This window comes from Micropterus salmoides, unplaced genomic scaffold, assembly GCF_014851395.1.
Source record: "Micropterus salmoides isolate LMB-PRFRI ecotype aquatic unplaced genomic scaffold, ASM1485139v1 Ms_hic_scaffold_9, whole genome shotgun sequence".
Taxonomy (NCBI): Eukaryota; Metazoa; Chordata; class Actinopteri; order Centrarchiformes; family Centrarchidae; genus Micropterus; species Micropterus salmoides.
In genome coordinates, this window is record NW_024044681.1 from 20,679,466 (window position 1) to 20,693,229 (window position 13,764).

The 13,764-nt window shown below is 37.8% G+C and overlaps 1 protein-coding gene across 1 annotated transcript; it reads right to left on the reverse strand.

Annotated features, from left to right (window-relative positions):
• Positions 1-5,442: 5,442 nt before the first annotated feature.
• On the reverse strand, positions 5,443-10,718 carry nsrp1 (nuclear speckle splicing regulatory protein 1). The gene is made up of 7 exons (XM_038709259.1): positions 10,580-10,718; positions 9,362-9,452; positions 9,128-9,184; positions 8,891-9,019; positions 8,379-8,586; positions 7,309-7,411; positions 5,443-7,201 (listed from the first exon to the last, which is right to left on the reverse strand). Exons 1-7 carry the CDS (start codon positions 10,597-10,599, stop codon positions 6,409-6,411), a joined length of 1,401 nt encoding a protein of 466 aa, XP_038565187.1. The 5' UTR covers positions 10,600-10,718; the 3' UTR covers positions 5,443-6,408.
• Between the last annotated feature and the right edge of the window lie 3,046 nt (positions 10,719-13,764).

Sequence of the window (13,764 nt, forward strand, 5' to 3'; positions counted from 1 at the left end):
CAGGTGTCTGACATGCACAGAAATCCTAACAAATACATAGTGATCTCAGCAGAAATCAGTGTTACTTCTGTGTGCAAGCCAAAAATAAATTGAGGTAAAGCAAATTAAGGTAAACTTGTGTCCAGCTGATTTCATCTGTAGTTGTTTTGTTCAGAATTGGGTGATCCCTGATACAGCTTTAGCTAACAGTAGCGCGTTGGGAGATTTTATTAAACAATGAAGTTACGCTATTGTGCCAAGGCGTAATAAGTACAGTGTCTCTGTTACCATAATAAGAGTACTGTGACCCTAAAATAACAAAAAACTGTGAAATACTGCACCATTGACTTTAGACCTGCTTTTTTGTGTCAATGACGCAATCGCTTTCTGCTGCCTCAAGATAGCAATGTGCAAACAATTTGCCTGACTCATTTTAAGACCAACACTCCCATGGGTGCACAGATGGATGAAAATCACAACTGCGTCATTTGGATAGTAGCAATGACACTTGCGCTGGGCTTTTCACCGGGTGCAAGATAGGGCCTTATGAGTCTCAAATGGACATTACAACTTGTAAACACAAAACACCAAACAGATTATTCATGATCCGCAAATATATAACACAACCAAATAAAAGATCCACAAATAATCATGAAAATCACGATTCACAAATTGAAGGTGATTTCCCCCTTGTTTGTAATTTGGGAAAATGCAAAGTTAAGTGGAATAATATTCCTTTACAGATTACCTAGACTCTCACTGTATCATGGTAATGTTAGCAGTGATGTATAATTAGAAATTTGCTGCATGATGGAAGGAAAAATTGGAAAGTAAATGACATTATACCAACAATAGTGCCTTTTGCTTCCACTCATTAGTTTTCATTATAATCTGAGATTCTCGGCTGTTGCTAATCAGATTTTAAATGGTGATTGTAACACTGTAGATGGCATGATGTTATTCACTGTCTGATCTGGTTCCCTCTTTTTGAGATGGCAAAATGACTCCACACTGGTCTGAATGGCCAACATTGTCAACATAATTTGATGAAATAACAACAGAGTGATCTTTTTTCTTCTTTTTAAAATAATTTTCATAAAGTGTCACAACAACCTGATAACCAAACTGATCAGAATCAGAATCAGCTTTATTGCCAGGTATGTGTACACATACAAGGAATTTGACTCAGGATTGTACATTACTCATGATGTGCTTACTCATACAAAAATACAATATCATAAAATCAGACACAGACTTCAGTGTAGACAACACAAATATACACATTATGAACAAAAACAAGATCTATTGACAAATAGTGCAGTGAGCAGAGTGCAAAGGATTAAATAATGTAATTAGATGTTCATGAAACAATTTCATTTAATTAAATAATGTTCATCTTCTTTCCAGAAACCTAAGAACAGCTGGCAGTTCTCCTTCTTCAAATAAGGACTTATCACTATTTGACAAATACTGTTTGTCCCAATGGAGACTTTTATACCAAAATAAGGATTGCTCATTCAATATCGGATCCATGCTTTGCCAAAATGATAGATACCATTTAAAGCTGCACTTTTAACAAAGGATTAGGGTCAAAGCAATCTTTGAGGATACTGAGGTCATGTCCTTGTTTTTAGCAAGCTGGGTTTCCATTCTAGAAATCAACATGACTAATATATCTAACCGCAAGTGACTTTGAAGCATATGAAGCAGATTTTTAACACATTCTCCTCTGCATCCAGTCCCTATGATGGAGATGATGATGACATGACAAGATTTTTCTTTTTACCTCTGTCTTTAACTAGTAGATTGATAACTTACACTTGCACTGTAACTTTTGCTGTCCTGTTTTATTTTTTATTTGTTTTTAGCTTTTTACTATTGCTTTTAATTAAATATTTACACGGTGAGAAATGAGGACCCTCTGTCCACCTGTAAACACGCAGGTGGGTCCAGAGTATAACTGTATCAAAGTGACCTGCGGACAGACATGTCCTGGTTTCTCTGTAGTGTTCGAGGCTTTTTGGAGTTTCAGTGGACCCAAGGATTGCTATGGACCTGAGTACAGACTAGCTAGAGAGAGTAGATTAAGTGTACTTCTCTGTTTATTCTCTTTTCAAAATAATTGTAACTCAATTATTTGCTCAACCCCTCAGCCTGTTTTTATTTTCCATTTAACTCTTTTAACCCTGATTGTAGACTGCACTGTAACTTTTATTATTTTTTAATGTGTATTTTTTCAATTTCCCTATCTTATTTTTGTTTTGTTTTTTTATATTTCCCTGTTGCTTTTATGTTTTATGTAAAGCACTTTGAATTAACTTGTTGTTGAAATGTGCTATACAAATAAACTTGCCTTGCCTTGACATAGTGACCGCCAAAATGAGAACTTAATTCTTTCCATGGTATGAAATAATGGAATGCAGTCCACACTGTAAGACCAAATATTTTTTGCCAATTTAACATCTGATGCATTAACTTGTCAACTTCAGAGACCACACGGTGACAAGAAGGAGACCGCTGACAAGACTCCCATGTGTGCCATGTTCAACCGCTACACTGATCAGGGTTATTGTTTTCTTTCTTTTAATCTTTCTCTCTCCTCTCGTTCATCAGCTTGTGTTTCGGATATCAGTCAATCACAGTTTTTTTAATTGTTTCTGTTTTTACTAATTCATGTTAAGCTACTTTGGGGATTTGAGTTTCTCTGTGTCTGCCATTCACAGGGACCTGCAACGGCTTTGGTTTGGATACCTGCAGGAAGCATGATAGCTGTGGCCAAAATGTTTAACCTGGTTTTTCTCCTTTTCACCATACTTTGTCAAAATGAAATCACAATATTCTGATTCAATTGTTAAATTTCATCTGCTTTTACTGAGACGTCCTTATCGTGCTAAGACCAACCAAAGGATGATGATTACTTGAATTCTCCACTCTCTGGGAGAAGACTGATGAATACAAGGTATGCAGCAAAATATAAATAATTAATAAACATTTGCACAATGAAGACATATTTCAACTAATTCATCAAAGTTCTGAGTTTTATTTACCCTAGACACCTCTTTCAAAATTGTCAACAGGAATATGATATGCAGTTAATAATAAAAAACATGCATACATGTTTAAAAAGCTTTAGTAGTAGTTTAATCTTTCTTGCAGAATCTCTTTCATCGCTTTGATTTGAATAAGAGTAGAGGACCCCTAAATGAGTCTGAGCTCCAGAAGGCACAGCGCAGTATAGGACTCGCTCTAACTGCGGTCCGACACTTTCATGGCTGCGCTCCATTGACTCTAATGTAAAAAGAAGTTTTCTAGCTTTTTTTGGCTGTATTTTTTTTAAGATATGGTCAAATGCTGTTCCTCTACTTGTAATAATTACAGTACATTACCCAGAGAGGTTGAAATGAGAAGTACGATTGTCTATGAAGATTCTCAGTCATCCAGGTCATAGTTACCCTCATCCAAAGGAGAAGCACAATTATTATTATTCTCTTTCCAAAACCTAAAACAAATCCAGAAAAATGTCGACTGTGGATTGTTCCTAATGTAATGTTAGTTAGCTAACGCCAGCTAACTTCCTACTGAATGTAACGCAATAAATCCCTACTGTTCTGCTTTTAATGAATGTAATAATGAATAGAGGCATGCCCAGCTTTACAGGAACAGTGTTGTTGTTGTTGTTGTTGTGGTGTCCGAACAATAATACTGCGATGATGTGTTGAGAAGAAATCCGCTTGACACTGTTCTTGATCATAAAGGTTTATTACATCAAGGAGTTCAGCATCAATTACAAGCTCTGCAGCAGCTTGGAGAGTGACCCAGCACGATGACCACTCTGTCTCTCTGTAAACATAGCTTATATAGGATATGTGTAGGTATCTGTTAGGTACCATGGAAGGTTTTGAGTCTGCTCCAACCCATATAAGGGTACAGTGCTATTCTGAGGTAACAAAACAAGGGGTCAGAGGTCAAATTCTATAGAAGGGTTCAGTCCCTACATAACCACTAATCACTGCTCTCCCCTTAAGAGGTCACTGACCCTCTGTCCAGCTGCTACAGTGCTATTTTAAACTGTTATGCGTCAAATGCACATATATTATACACTACATTGTCGTTCATATCGTTGTCTTTTTGCTCATTCTTCGGGGGATGCGGTGGTTCACTTGTAGTGTGATCAGTAGGCTTTAGCTTCTATCTTTCATTTTGTTCACGTCTGTTTGAGTTAGTCTGAATACAACCTTCAAATTTATAATGCAACTGCAAAACTGTCTTCTTTCTGAGATCGCTTTTTCCAACTAATTTAACAATATTTCTCCTGGGAGTGCAGTAATAGACAGTGGCAGCGCCGACAGTCGGACTTAGCAACAGTAACTAAGGGGGCGGGGCTTAGCGATGAGTCAATTGAGGCTGTGACACTATTCATCAATTTAAAAAGCTTGTACCAATACAAGAAGGGGAACCATGCTTTATATTCTCAATTGTAACTGGAGTACTTTCTCCGCGTGTCTGTGCCAGGAACAAACACGGATACTGGCATGGTGAGGCTGATGATGTTCCGGTATTCAGGTTTCTCATCAGTCATCTTGGAGAGCTTCATCACTCTCATGTTACGCCTGAACAAAGTGTCAAATGAGTGACTTGGCAACCACCAATCGCCTCACTTTCATAGACTGTATATAAAAAGATCACTTTTAAAACAACATTGTTTTACCGTACCGTATCATTTATTTGTTCTGAATGAAGAGAGGCAGTAGAACTTCAGAACTAAATCCACTTTGAATCCCCAAATCTATTCTACAGAAAATAGTTTCAGAGCAAACTCAAATATACCACTGATAATAAGATTTGAACAGTGCACAATATTATATCTTATATATAAGTATTTCTGTTTTCAAGTGTGTGTGTTTTAAGCTTATGTTTAATTTGTGAGGTTTTCAACAACAGTTCATCAGATTGAGGAATCCACATGACCTGGGAGGAGTCTACTTCCACTAAACTCCACTTATGGATTCTTCTTTGCTTTTCAAAAAATCATCTACTGAAGTAAACATAAATAGTCCTGCATTGAAAATACCCCCCCCCAAGTATGTATTATTTGTAAAACATACTCATAATACAGAACTGCAAGCAGAAATAAGCTATTAAAAGTATTAAGGAGACTAACAATTCCACAAAACCACCTATTCTTTTGTTTCAGTGGTTCATCGTCTCCATGTACATGTAGACCAGAGCTGACACAAGATCACAGGAAACCCACAAGAGAAGACTCCAGCAATCAAATTCTCCTTTTGTTAGAATTGGTATCTTCCTGTGCAAAACCTCCAAAGCAGTAACAAGTTTCTGTGATTCAATTATCCTTGTGGAATAAACATTCCCTTCTGAATCATCAGCTGAAATCTTAATTCTTGTCCACATTTTGACATCAAATTTCATATGACTGTAGAACAAACAGGAAGCAACAGAATACACTGGACAAGAAATTATTTTATTATCTTATCACTGACTGCAACATCACCTGCTCATGCGTCATTTCCGTCATTACATTCTCATCCATCTTCAGAATTAAACAATAAGATAAAATTTCATATTTACACTCATTCCTGCAAGTGGTGTTACAAGAGCCTCTCATATTTACATGTCAGTGTTCTTTCACAATAATAAATCAAAAATCCTATTCAAAAAAAGAAAACAAAAATGAATGTATCATCCAGGTCTCCCTCTTGTCACTAAAGACCATGAGCATACTCTGCTGTTCAAATTTGTCCATTGCAGTGTATGGTGGAGCCAGAGATTACAGGGTATGGCTGGCAATATTCAATATTTTTATTATCAACAAAACCCATGAAAGCTCTAAAACAAATAATTGATCCCGTCTATGTAGCCAAAGCCTGATAACCCCTGATTATTCCTCCGTCCTACTCTATTGTTCAAAAGCTTAAAACACATGCGCCTCACTGTTGCACTGGGTGACATGTTAATTCATTACAACGATCATGGGCACTATAGTTATTCCACAGACACTGTCCTAGTACTGTAAATACTCACTAGTGTACCAAATGTTTATTTATGACTGAAAATAGTCCCCAACAAATGTACTATTTATTCCTGATTGGGGAACATGTGCTGAAAACTACAGTGCTATTTAAGGAAGTGATTGAACTTTGAAAAGAAACTTCTTATCTGTGACCAGTTTTTTTTTATTTTATTTATATCTTCAGTAGGAACTAATGGGGTAACAGGGTAGGGATATCATAAATTATTGCTAGAAGAAAAAACTAATTCATTGTTGGTTTTATTATTTTCATGGGATTTGTTGAAAAAAAAAAAAAAAAAAAAAAAAGGAAAAACATAAAAAACATTAGCCATTTCCTCTAAATTGAGATAAAGGCTGTGTCCAGTTCAGGGATGCTTGCGGCGTGTGCTGGACAGCTCTCAGTCCTCCTCCTTCTCTATATAGGTCTTACAGGCCGAGCGTGCCATCTGTCTGGCCATGTACCTATCTCTCGCCGAGCTCACAGTCTGATCTGTGCTGCGCTTAGCAAACTTGTTTGCCTTCTCTTCCGATTCCTCTTTCTCCGTGCCTTCCTGTCTCTCTTTTCCCATTTTTGGTTCTCCGACTGATTCCTTGTTTTCTGGATCTTTCTCTTCACTCTTCACCGCCATCTCCTTCCCTGGTGCCTTCCTCCTCTCCTTCTCCTCTTCTAGATCTTTGTCCTTTCGCTTGTCTTCATCTGAATTCCTCCTCTTCTCTCTGTCCCCATTCTTATCCCGCTCTCTCTCTTTAGGGCTCCTCTCCCTCTTTCCGTGCCTGTCTTCCCTCTCTGTCTCCCCCTTGCCTCTGCTTCTGTCATCTTCTCTCCCTCGGTCTCTGTCTCTGTCTTTCCTTCTATCCCTGTCGTCTCTTCTTCCTCTGTCATATCTGTCATCCCTTCCCCTGTTTCGGTCTCTGTCTCTATCTCTGTCCCTCCCTCTGTCTCTGTGGCTCTTCTTATGTCTGTCTCTCTCCCTCTCTCTCTCCTTTTCCTCTCCGCTCCCTGATGAAGGCGACCTCTGTCTGTATTGACGTTTTGAGTGTGTAGAGCCAGCCGCAGGCTTACTAAACCCAGACTTTTGCTCATGCCCCTCCTCACTGTCGCTGCATGAACTTGGGATATTATCATGGGATGTAGATGAGGGAACAGGGGAAGTCCTCTCTGCATCTTTTGAAACCTTTGAGGTTTGAGTTCTGTGGAAGCAGGAATAGAGATCCAATTAAAGGCTCAGAATATTTCTTATAAATATGTGTGCTTGCTGTGTTTATGGATGAGCAAGTACTACAGCGATATGACTGACTTGTTTGCTGAGCGATCTGGTATTGCCTCCTCTCCCACTGTCTGATTCAGCAGGTGCCGGTAGAAACCGCTCAGGTCTTTTTGTTTCTTCACGTCCAAAGCAGCTAAGGAAAACAAAAATAATTCAAACAAGTTATTTACACTGTTTTAGATAAAGTGGCCTATTTTCCAAAACATTTTCAGTCTATATATTCATGTCATGCTTTGTGTGCCCTATGGAAGGTTATACTTCTCCACAACACATTGGCAAACTTTAATCCAACGAAGTTCCCGAACTTTTCTGCTTTCAATAAAATATCTGACCATGAGGCTATTTTCAAATTGTTTTTACAATATCCACATTGCTTAGGGGTTACCAAAAGTTGCTTTGGGAAAATCTGATTTAAGCTGCTTTCATATGTTTGTTTGAAACTTCTGGAGTTCAAAGTATCACCATGTCACTTACAAAATGTCAGTCTGCAGCCTAAAACTAGTTGTAAAGTAGGGCTGCCCCCGACTAAGGATTTCCATAGTCGAAGCAGAATCGTGAAGTCCTGCCTAGTCGACTGATAGTTGAATCAGGTGTGTTTTTTTGCACACAGCGATTGGGGGGGGGTTACACACAGTAGCTCTGCTTTAATCTTGAGAAGCTGCAGAGCTTCAGTCTCTGTTCATCAATGGTGATAAATTATCCAAAAGTCCCGCGAGGTGCGGACAACTCGGCACAACACCAGTGAAGCTGGGGCTCCGTCTCTTCAGCAAGTGTTCCTCCACTGCCACTATACCTACACGCTACACCTACACATGTGCACTGATGACCCAGGGTTAGATTTTGGATACAATTTTGGATTTATTCACACACTTTAAAAACATTTATTGAAAGCTTTTTTTCCTTTTCTAATTTTTTTATTTACAGCATTAAATGGTGAAATGTATATTGTAATAGGCTGTATATTAACCTATTGGGAGGAAACTGGTAGTTCTATGTAAAATCAGACGTTGAGCACCCCCATATCGAATCAGGCGCCGCCCATCGAAGTATCAAATCTTCGACTATTCGGGGTCTGCCCTATTGTAAAGTATGAGTCTAACCTTCCATCACTGCCTCTCTGTTCTCTCTCTCCTGCTCCTCCTTCTGCTCCTGCAGTTTCTGCTTGTAGGCGGAGGTGACGTAAGCCTCTTTATCGGCGAACTTCTCTCCCTCTGCCTCTCTTTCCTTCTGGATCTTCCTCTCTTCCCTTCGTTCTTGTTCTTTCTTTCGATCTTCAACAGCTTTCATTAATTGGTGGATATACTTTGGCTGTAATAAAGAGACACAGACAAAAGAAAATGTATTAGGTTAATGTTCATGAGGACTTTCTTGCTCACACTTTGCGGTTTCTTCACCAGTAGGATGTCAGAACTCAGTATTGGCCAAACAACAGCACCACAGCACAGGGGATCACAATGTCTTGCTCCAACACATTTTAGCATTAGTGTATTAGCATTAGTGCATGCTGGCCAATGCAGGGCCCTCATTGACAGTCTTATTAACCATTACATTGCTCTTAAGTCCCAGTGTTGACAAATGCATCTATACAAGTGTTCAACATAAGTGAGATTACCTTTTTGTCAGTGCCTCGCAGAATTGCTTTGTTGCTCTCTAGTCGCTGGTTTTGAATGTCATCGTACACAGCATCATAGTCATATACTGTGCTGTCCTCTTCCAGGGCCTTCTGCATCTCCAAACGTGTCTTTAGACAGAAAAAGACATCAAACACCAGAGAAATGTAAATCATAGGAGAGTGAGAAAGGTAAAACATTTTATAGCATTAAGTTGCAACGTTTTTTCCCCCTCTCACCTGCTTCATCATCTTCTTTTTAACAGCTTCCCTCTGCAGACTCTCCCCAACTGAGGTCTGAGGAATACAACATATTTAGTAAATATCATAATCTCAAACGATACCAGGATGTGTTTGTTTTCAGAAATCTATTTTTGTTTCTATAACAGTGAAAATAATTAATCACATAGATATGCCATGTTTGGTGAATGACAAGAGACACACTGCTTATAACAAATCCAAGGTTTTACCCACCTCATCATCTGAGTCATCCCCGAACACTGAGGGTTTCTGCAGGATTGCTGTCTTCGATGCTCCTTTCTTCTGTGACAAGATCAGCCCGTACCTGTGGACAATCAGAAAGCTTCTTAAACCATGTCCTGTAGGACACAGTAATCTGTAAATACATTTCACATATAAAACTTTCACTTCGACTTTCAAGCTGTAATTCATTTGGAAAAGTGGTAACTCTACTGGGACAAAAACAAGGCTTTGCATTTGTGTTTTCAACTTTATTTTGACTAGGCCCATGCCTATCTATCTAGATACGAAAAGATAAAATAGACCTTTATCTTTCCAAAGGGATGCTGTTGTGCAGCAGTTAAATATCAAATTGAAACATGTGATTAAGGTGCAAATTCAAATTTACACAGTCCAAAATACATAACCAGGTTAATGGTAAGGGTCATTCTTGGTGAGTTACATATAGATATGTATGATATGGCATACAACTACGTATGTGCAATATCAAATACTGTAATGTTATGTAGTTCGGTAAGAGTGAGGATTACAGATCTTTCTCCAGCTTTTTAAAAGCTGGTATTAATAGAGTTTATCCCTAAACTAGACAGCACAATAACCTGTTATGTATCAAAGCACTAACGTTATACATGCCAAATACTGTTTGTCAGAAATTTGCAAAGAGCTAACGTTAAGTTATGAAGTTAATCATAGACGTTTAACGGACATTAATTTTTTATGAGACATGTGCCTTTTTGCAAACACAAGGTTATGCATACTTTTTCATAGTGCAATACGTCCTGCACCTCAAAAAGAAACAAAACACGTCCAAAAGCAATGCGAAACCTACCAAATTAACTGCAGTTGGAATCACTAACGTTAGCTATTGAAGTGTAATTACTTTAACGTTAACTCTCCCTGACAGTGAACTCAGCAGCAGTCTTTCTGGTAAAAAAGAGGTAGCTGATAAATATATGGCAGGTAGGAAAAGGTGAAATTTTGAAGCAGTATTTTGGAAACGTTAACTAGCTTAGCTGATGTATTAGCGCGGTTAGCATTACGTTAGCACATCGTTTACTATCAGCAAGAACAGCCACTGATTTTTTTTACAAATACCCTGAGCTGTAATACAAAAACCGACAAAGGTATTTATCAAGCTTATAATTACAACAACAACCAAGAGAAACAGTTTTCATTTAATGTTAATCACACCTTAGCATGTTTGCAACTTACTGTTTTGTAGGGACCGCCATCTTCCTCTACTGACTGTGAACCAGCACGGCAGATTCGACACAATATGTTTGTAAATTCACACATGATTAATTCTTCTAGGTTACATTGCAGCAGCTATGTGAATATAGCCACCGCACAGCACACATGGTCGATATTCATATTTTTGGAAGTTATATGAGCTGCTTTTTTTTTCTTTTTTAAAAACTAAATATGGGTTTATCAGCCTGTTGCGAATGTGTGGACGTCCATGGCCATGATGAAGAAAATGTGATTTATCACTGATTTGTGAAATATTTGGACTATTAGATAAATAACTAAATTCCGTCATGTAAAAAGCAAATTGGAATAAATCCTGCAACAACTGTCATAACAAATGGTAGAGGTGTTTATTACGATTATGCACATCAATAGATGGTGTTATTGCTCCAAAATGTAACTCGTTGATCAGTCGCAAATGATTAATAATCTTTACTGTTTCAATAGGGACCTCACACGGCCCTAATTCGGGCAAGACTCGGCTCCTGCACACAGTCCATGTTTAAATCCAGATAAATAAAAGTTGAAAGTTTCTCCTGGTCGGTTTGTGAAAGGCCAGTTTGTAAAAGGAGGTTAAGGCTTCAAAACTGAGTTAATCTTGATACAAATGGAATAGTGGCAAACTCTGTTAATGGATAATGGTTATAGCTAATGATAATTCTAGATGAGAGAATTAGGTTGCAATAGGTTGATACAGTTCAATTAAGTTTTATATTTTAACTTTACACTGTATAGACCTATGAATTATCCAGAGTGTAACCCTGCAGTTGTGTGAAAACATTCTTGTTTTGATGATTGTCATGTTCTCAATTCATGGTCATGTATGGAGAAAATTTGCTCAACTCTTCTGGTAATGAATTCCTTTAAAAAACACATTGGATATTGTCAAAAATGTGTTTACATTTCAGATATAGACTACGCTTTTTTCACTTGATAGCAATATTTAAATCGATCAGCAACCTATTTAATTCATTCTTTCTTTCGCTTGTGACACCTTGATGCCAAATATGTCTGTTTGGTGTTCCTCATCACAGGGGGCATATATCTATTTGTTGTGAGAATATTTTCATTATAAGAATATCTAATATGAATAATGTGTAGAGTTCAGATGAGGTAAAACTATACAGTATTTCAAAACAAAGAAGAAGATTAAAGTACAGAAAATATATATAGCCTAATAGTTATGTCTGGCAGAATTTAGAATTTCATATTATCCAGTCCTCTACTGTATGTCAATGTCCAGAAGCCAAAGCTTATAATGGATTTATTTCTGTTGTGACCACACATCATATAGCAGCAAAGTGCTATACCAAAGATACAGAGGATATAATGGATTTATAACTGAGAATAATTACAATGAGCAGACAGGGGCTCGTCACTTTGTGGAAAGTCAATGACATGAAGTGCTTCTTTATAAGATTAACTGCGAAGGAAGTTGCAAGTGACAGTCTGTGGCTTCTGTCTGTGTAATTATGAGCAAAGAAACCACTCTCATTTCAATTTATTTGTTCATGTTATTGGTTACTTCCAATGTGGTCAGCTGCTCTGTTCTAAACCTGTGGTAAGTCATTCTCTTAAATCAGATCAGAGAGAACATGTCGCACCTTTGATTAAAGCTGCAGCTTTGAATTCCCTCTGACTGACTCTAAATCCAAACACCATTATCTCTGTCGTAATCTCCATCTCGTCTCATCTCAGGCCTTACTGCTAATCCCCCTTGTACAAACAGTACAACCAAAGCTGTCTGATGGATGGATGAATGGATGGAGTGGAGTTAAAACGAACTGGGATATGTGGATAAATCGATAGGTATTGTCAGAGGTATGGATCAAGTGATAAATAGACACTATAAATGGAACATTTAAGGTGGAAAACACGAAGGAACTAAACAAATATGCTTTAAATAATAATAATAATAATAATCTTTATTTGTAGAGCACTTTTAAAAAACAAGTTACAATGTGCTTTAACAAGTGTAAAGACAATAAAACCCAAAAGACAATACAAGATAAAAGCAAGAAAACATTGAAAAGACTAAAATACACATTTAAGATAAATATAAAATAAGTAAAATAGAATAAAATAAAAGGGATAAAATAAAGTCAAATAAAATCGGGGACTTAAAAGAGTTCATTGACTCAGCCGACCTGATTTCCTCGGGCAGGCTGCTCCAGAGCCTCGGGTCTGCTCTGTCCCCTTTAGTTTTCAGTCGAGACTCTGGAACAGACAACAGACCTCTGCCCGAGGATCTCAAGGTACGTGCTGGTGTGTATGGGACTAAAAGTTCAGAAATATAACAAGGCGAGAGGCCATGAAGAGCTTTAAAAGTGATCAATAAAATTTTAAAGTCAATTCTAAAACATACTGGGAGCCAGTGTAATGAAGCTAAAATAGGGGTGATGTGATCAGCCTGGCAGCTGAGTTCTGGACAGTCTGGAGTCGATCAGTAGATTTTTGGGTTAAACAAGTGAAAACGCTGTTGCAATAATCCAGGTGTGATGAGATGATGAGATTAAATAACTGCAGAGGCATATTCTTCTTCTATTTGTAATGATGTAGAATGAAAACACTGTTGATCACAAGCCAATTTGGTGAATTATTTGAATTATCATGTATTGTTTTAGCTTGAATCGCCACTCACATCTATAATTTTTGGCAATTCAGTCAGATTATGAGGATAGTATTATTTATGTGTAGGAGGAAAAGGGATAGAAAGCAGGTTTTACACCAGCTGTAATGATAGTGGTAGTGCATATGTGCATACCTGCTCGCATTGGTATCTGGGCTGTGTTGCACGTGCTGATGACGCACACCTAAAGTTTAAATGTGTGGTTGGCTGTGGTTGCTGCTATCTGAGATCTGTGCCCTCAGGTAATGAACATAGTAAAGATTCAGACGGGCAGGCTACACCTCAGGAGTTACGAAATAGCAGCTGACATTTTCCCTTGGTCCATATTGCACTGATAAGAAAATTACTAAAGAACTGACTTAACCTAGGTTCTAGTGACTTGAGATTTTCTCACACTTAAAAAAACAAGAAGAAAGAAACAAGTACTTGGTGGTTCCTATAAAAAAAAGGTTTAGTATTCTACATTTAGACTTGAGAGTGGCTTTTAAAAGTTGATTTTGTCCCACATATGTATAAAATT

Excerpts from the sequence above, each read along its gene's own strand:
- nsrp1 (XM_038709259.1), bottom strand. The coding sequence starts at position 10,599 with ATGGCGGTCCCTACAAAACA. Across the intron at positions 9,020-9,127 it reads AAAAGAAGATGATGAAGCAG|ACACGTTTGGAGATGCAGAA; the intron begins GTGAGAGGGGGA and ends TTCTGTCTAAAG. Across the intron at positions 7,202-7,308 it reads CCAGATCGCTCAGCAAACAA|AACTCAAACCTCAAAGGTTT; the intron begins GTCAGTCATATC and ends CTGCTTCCACAG.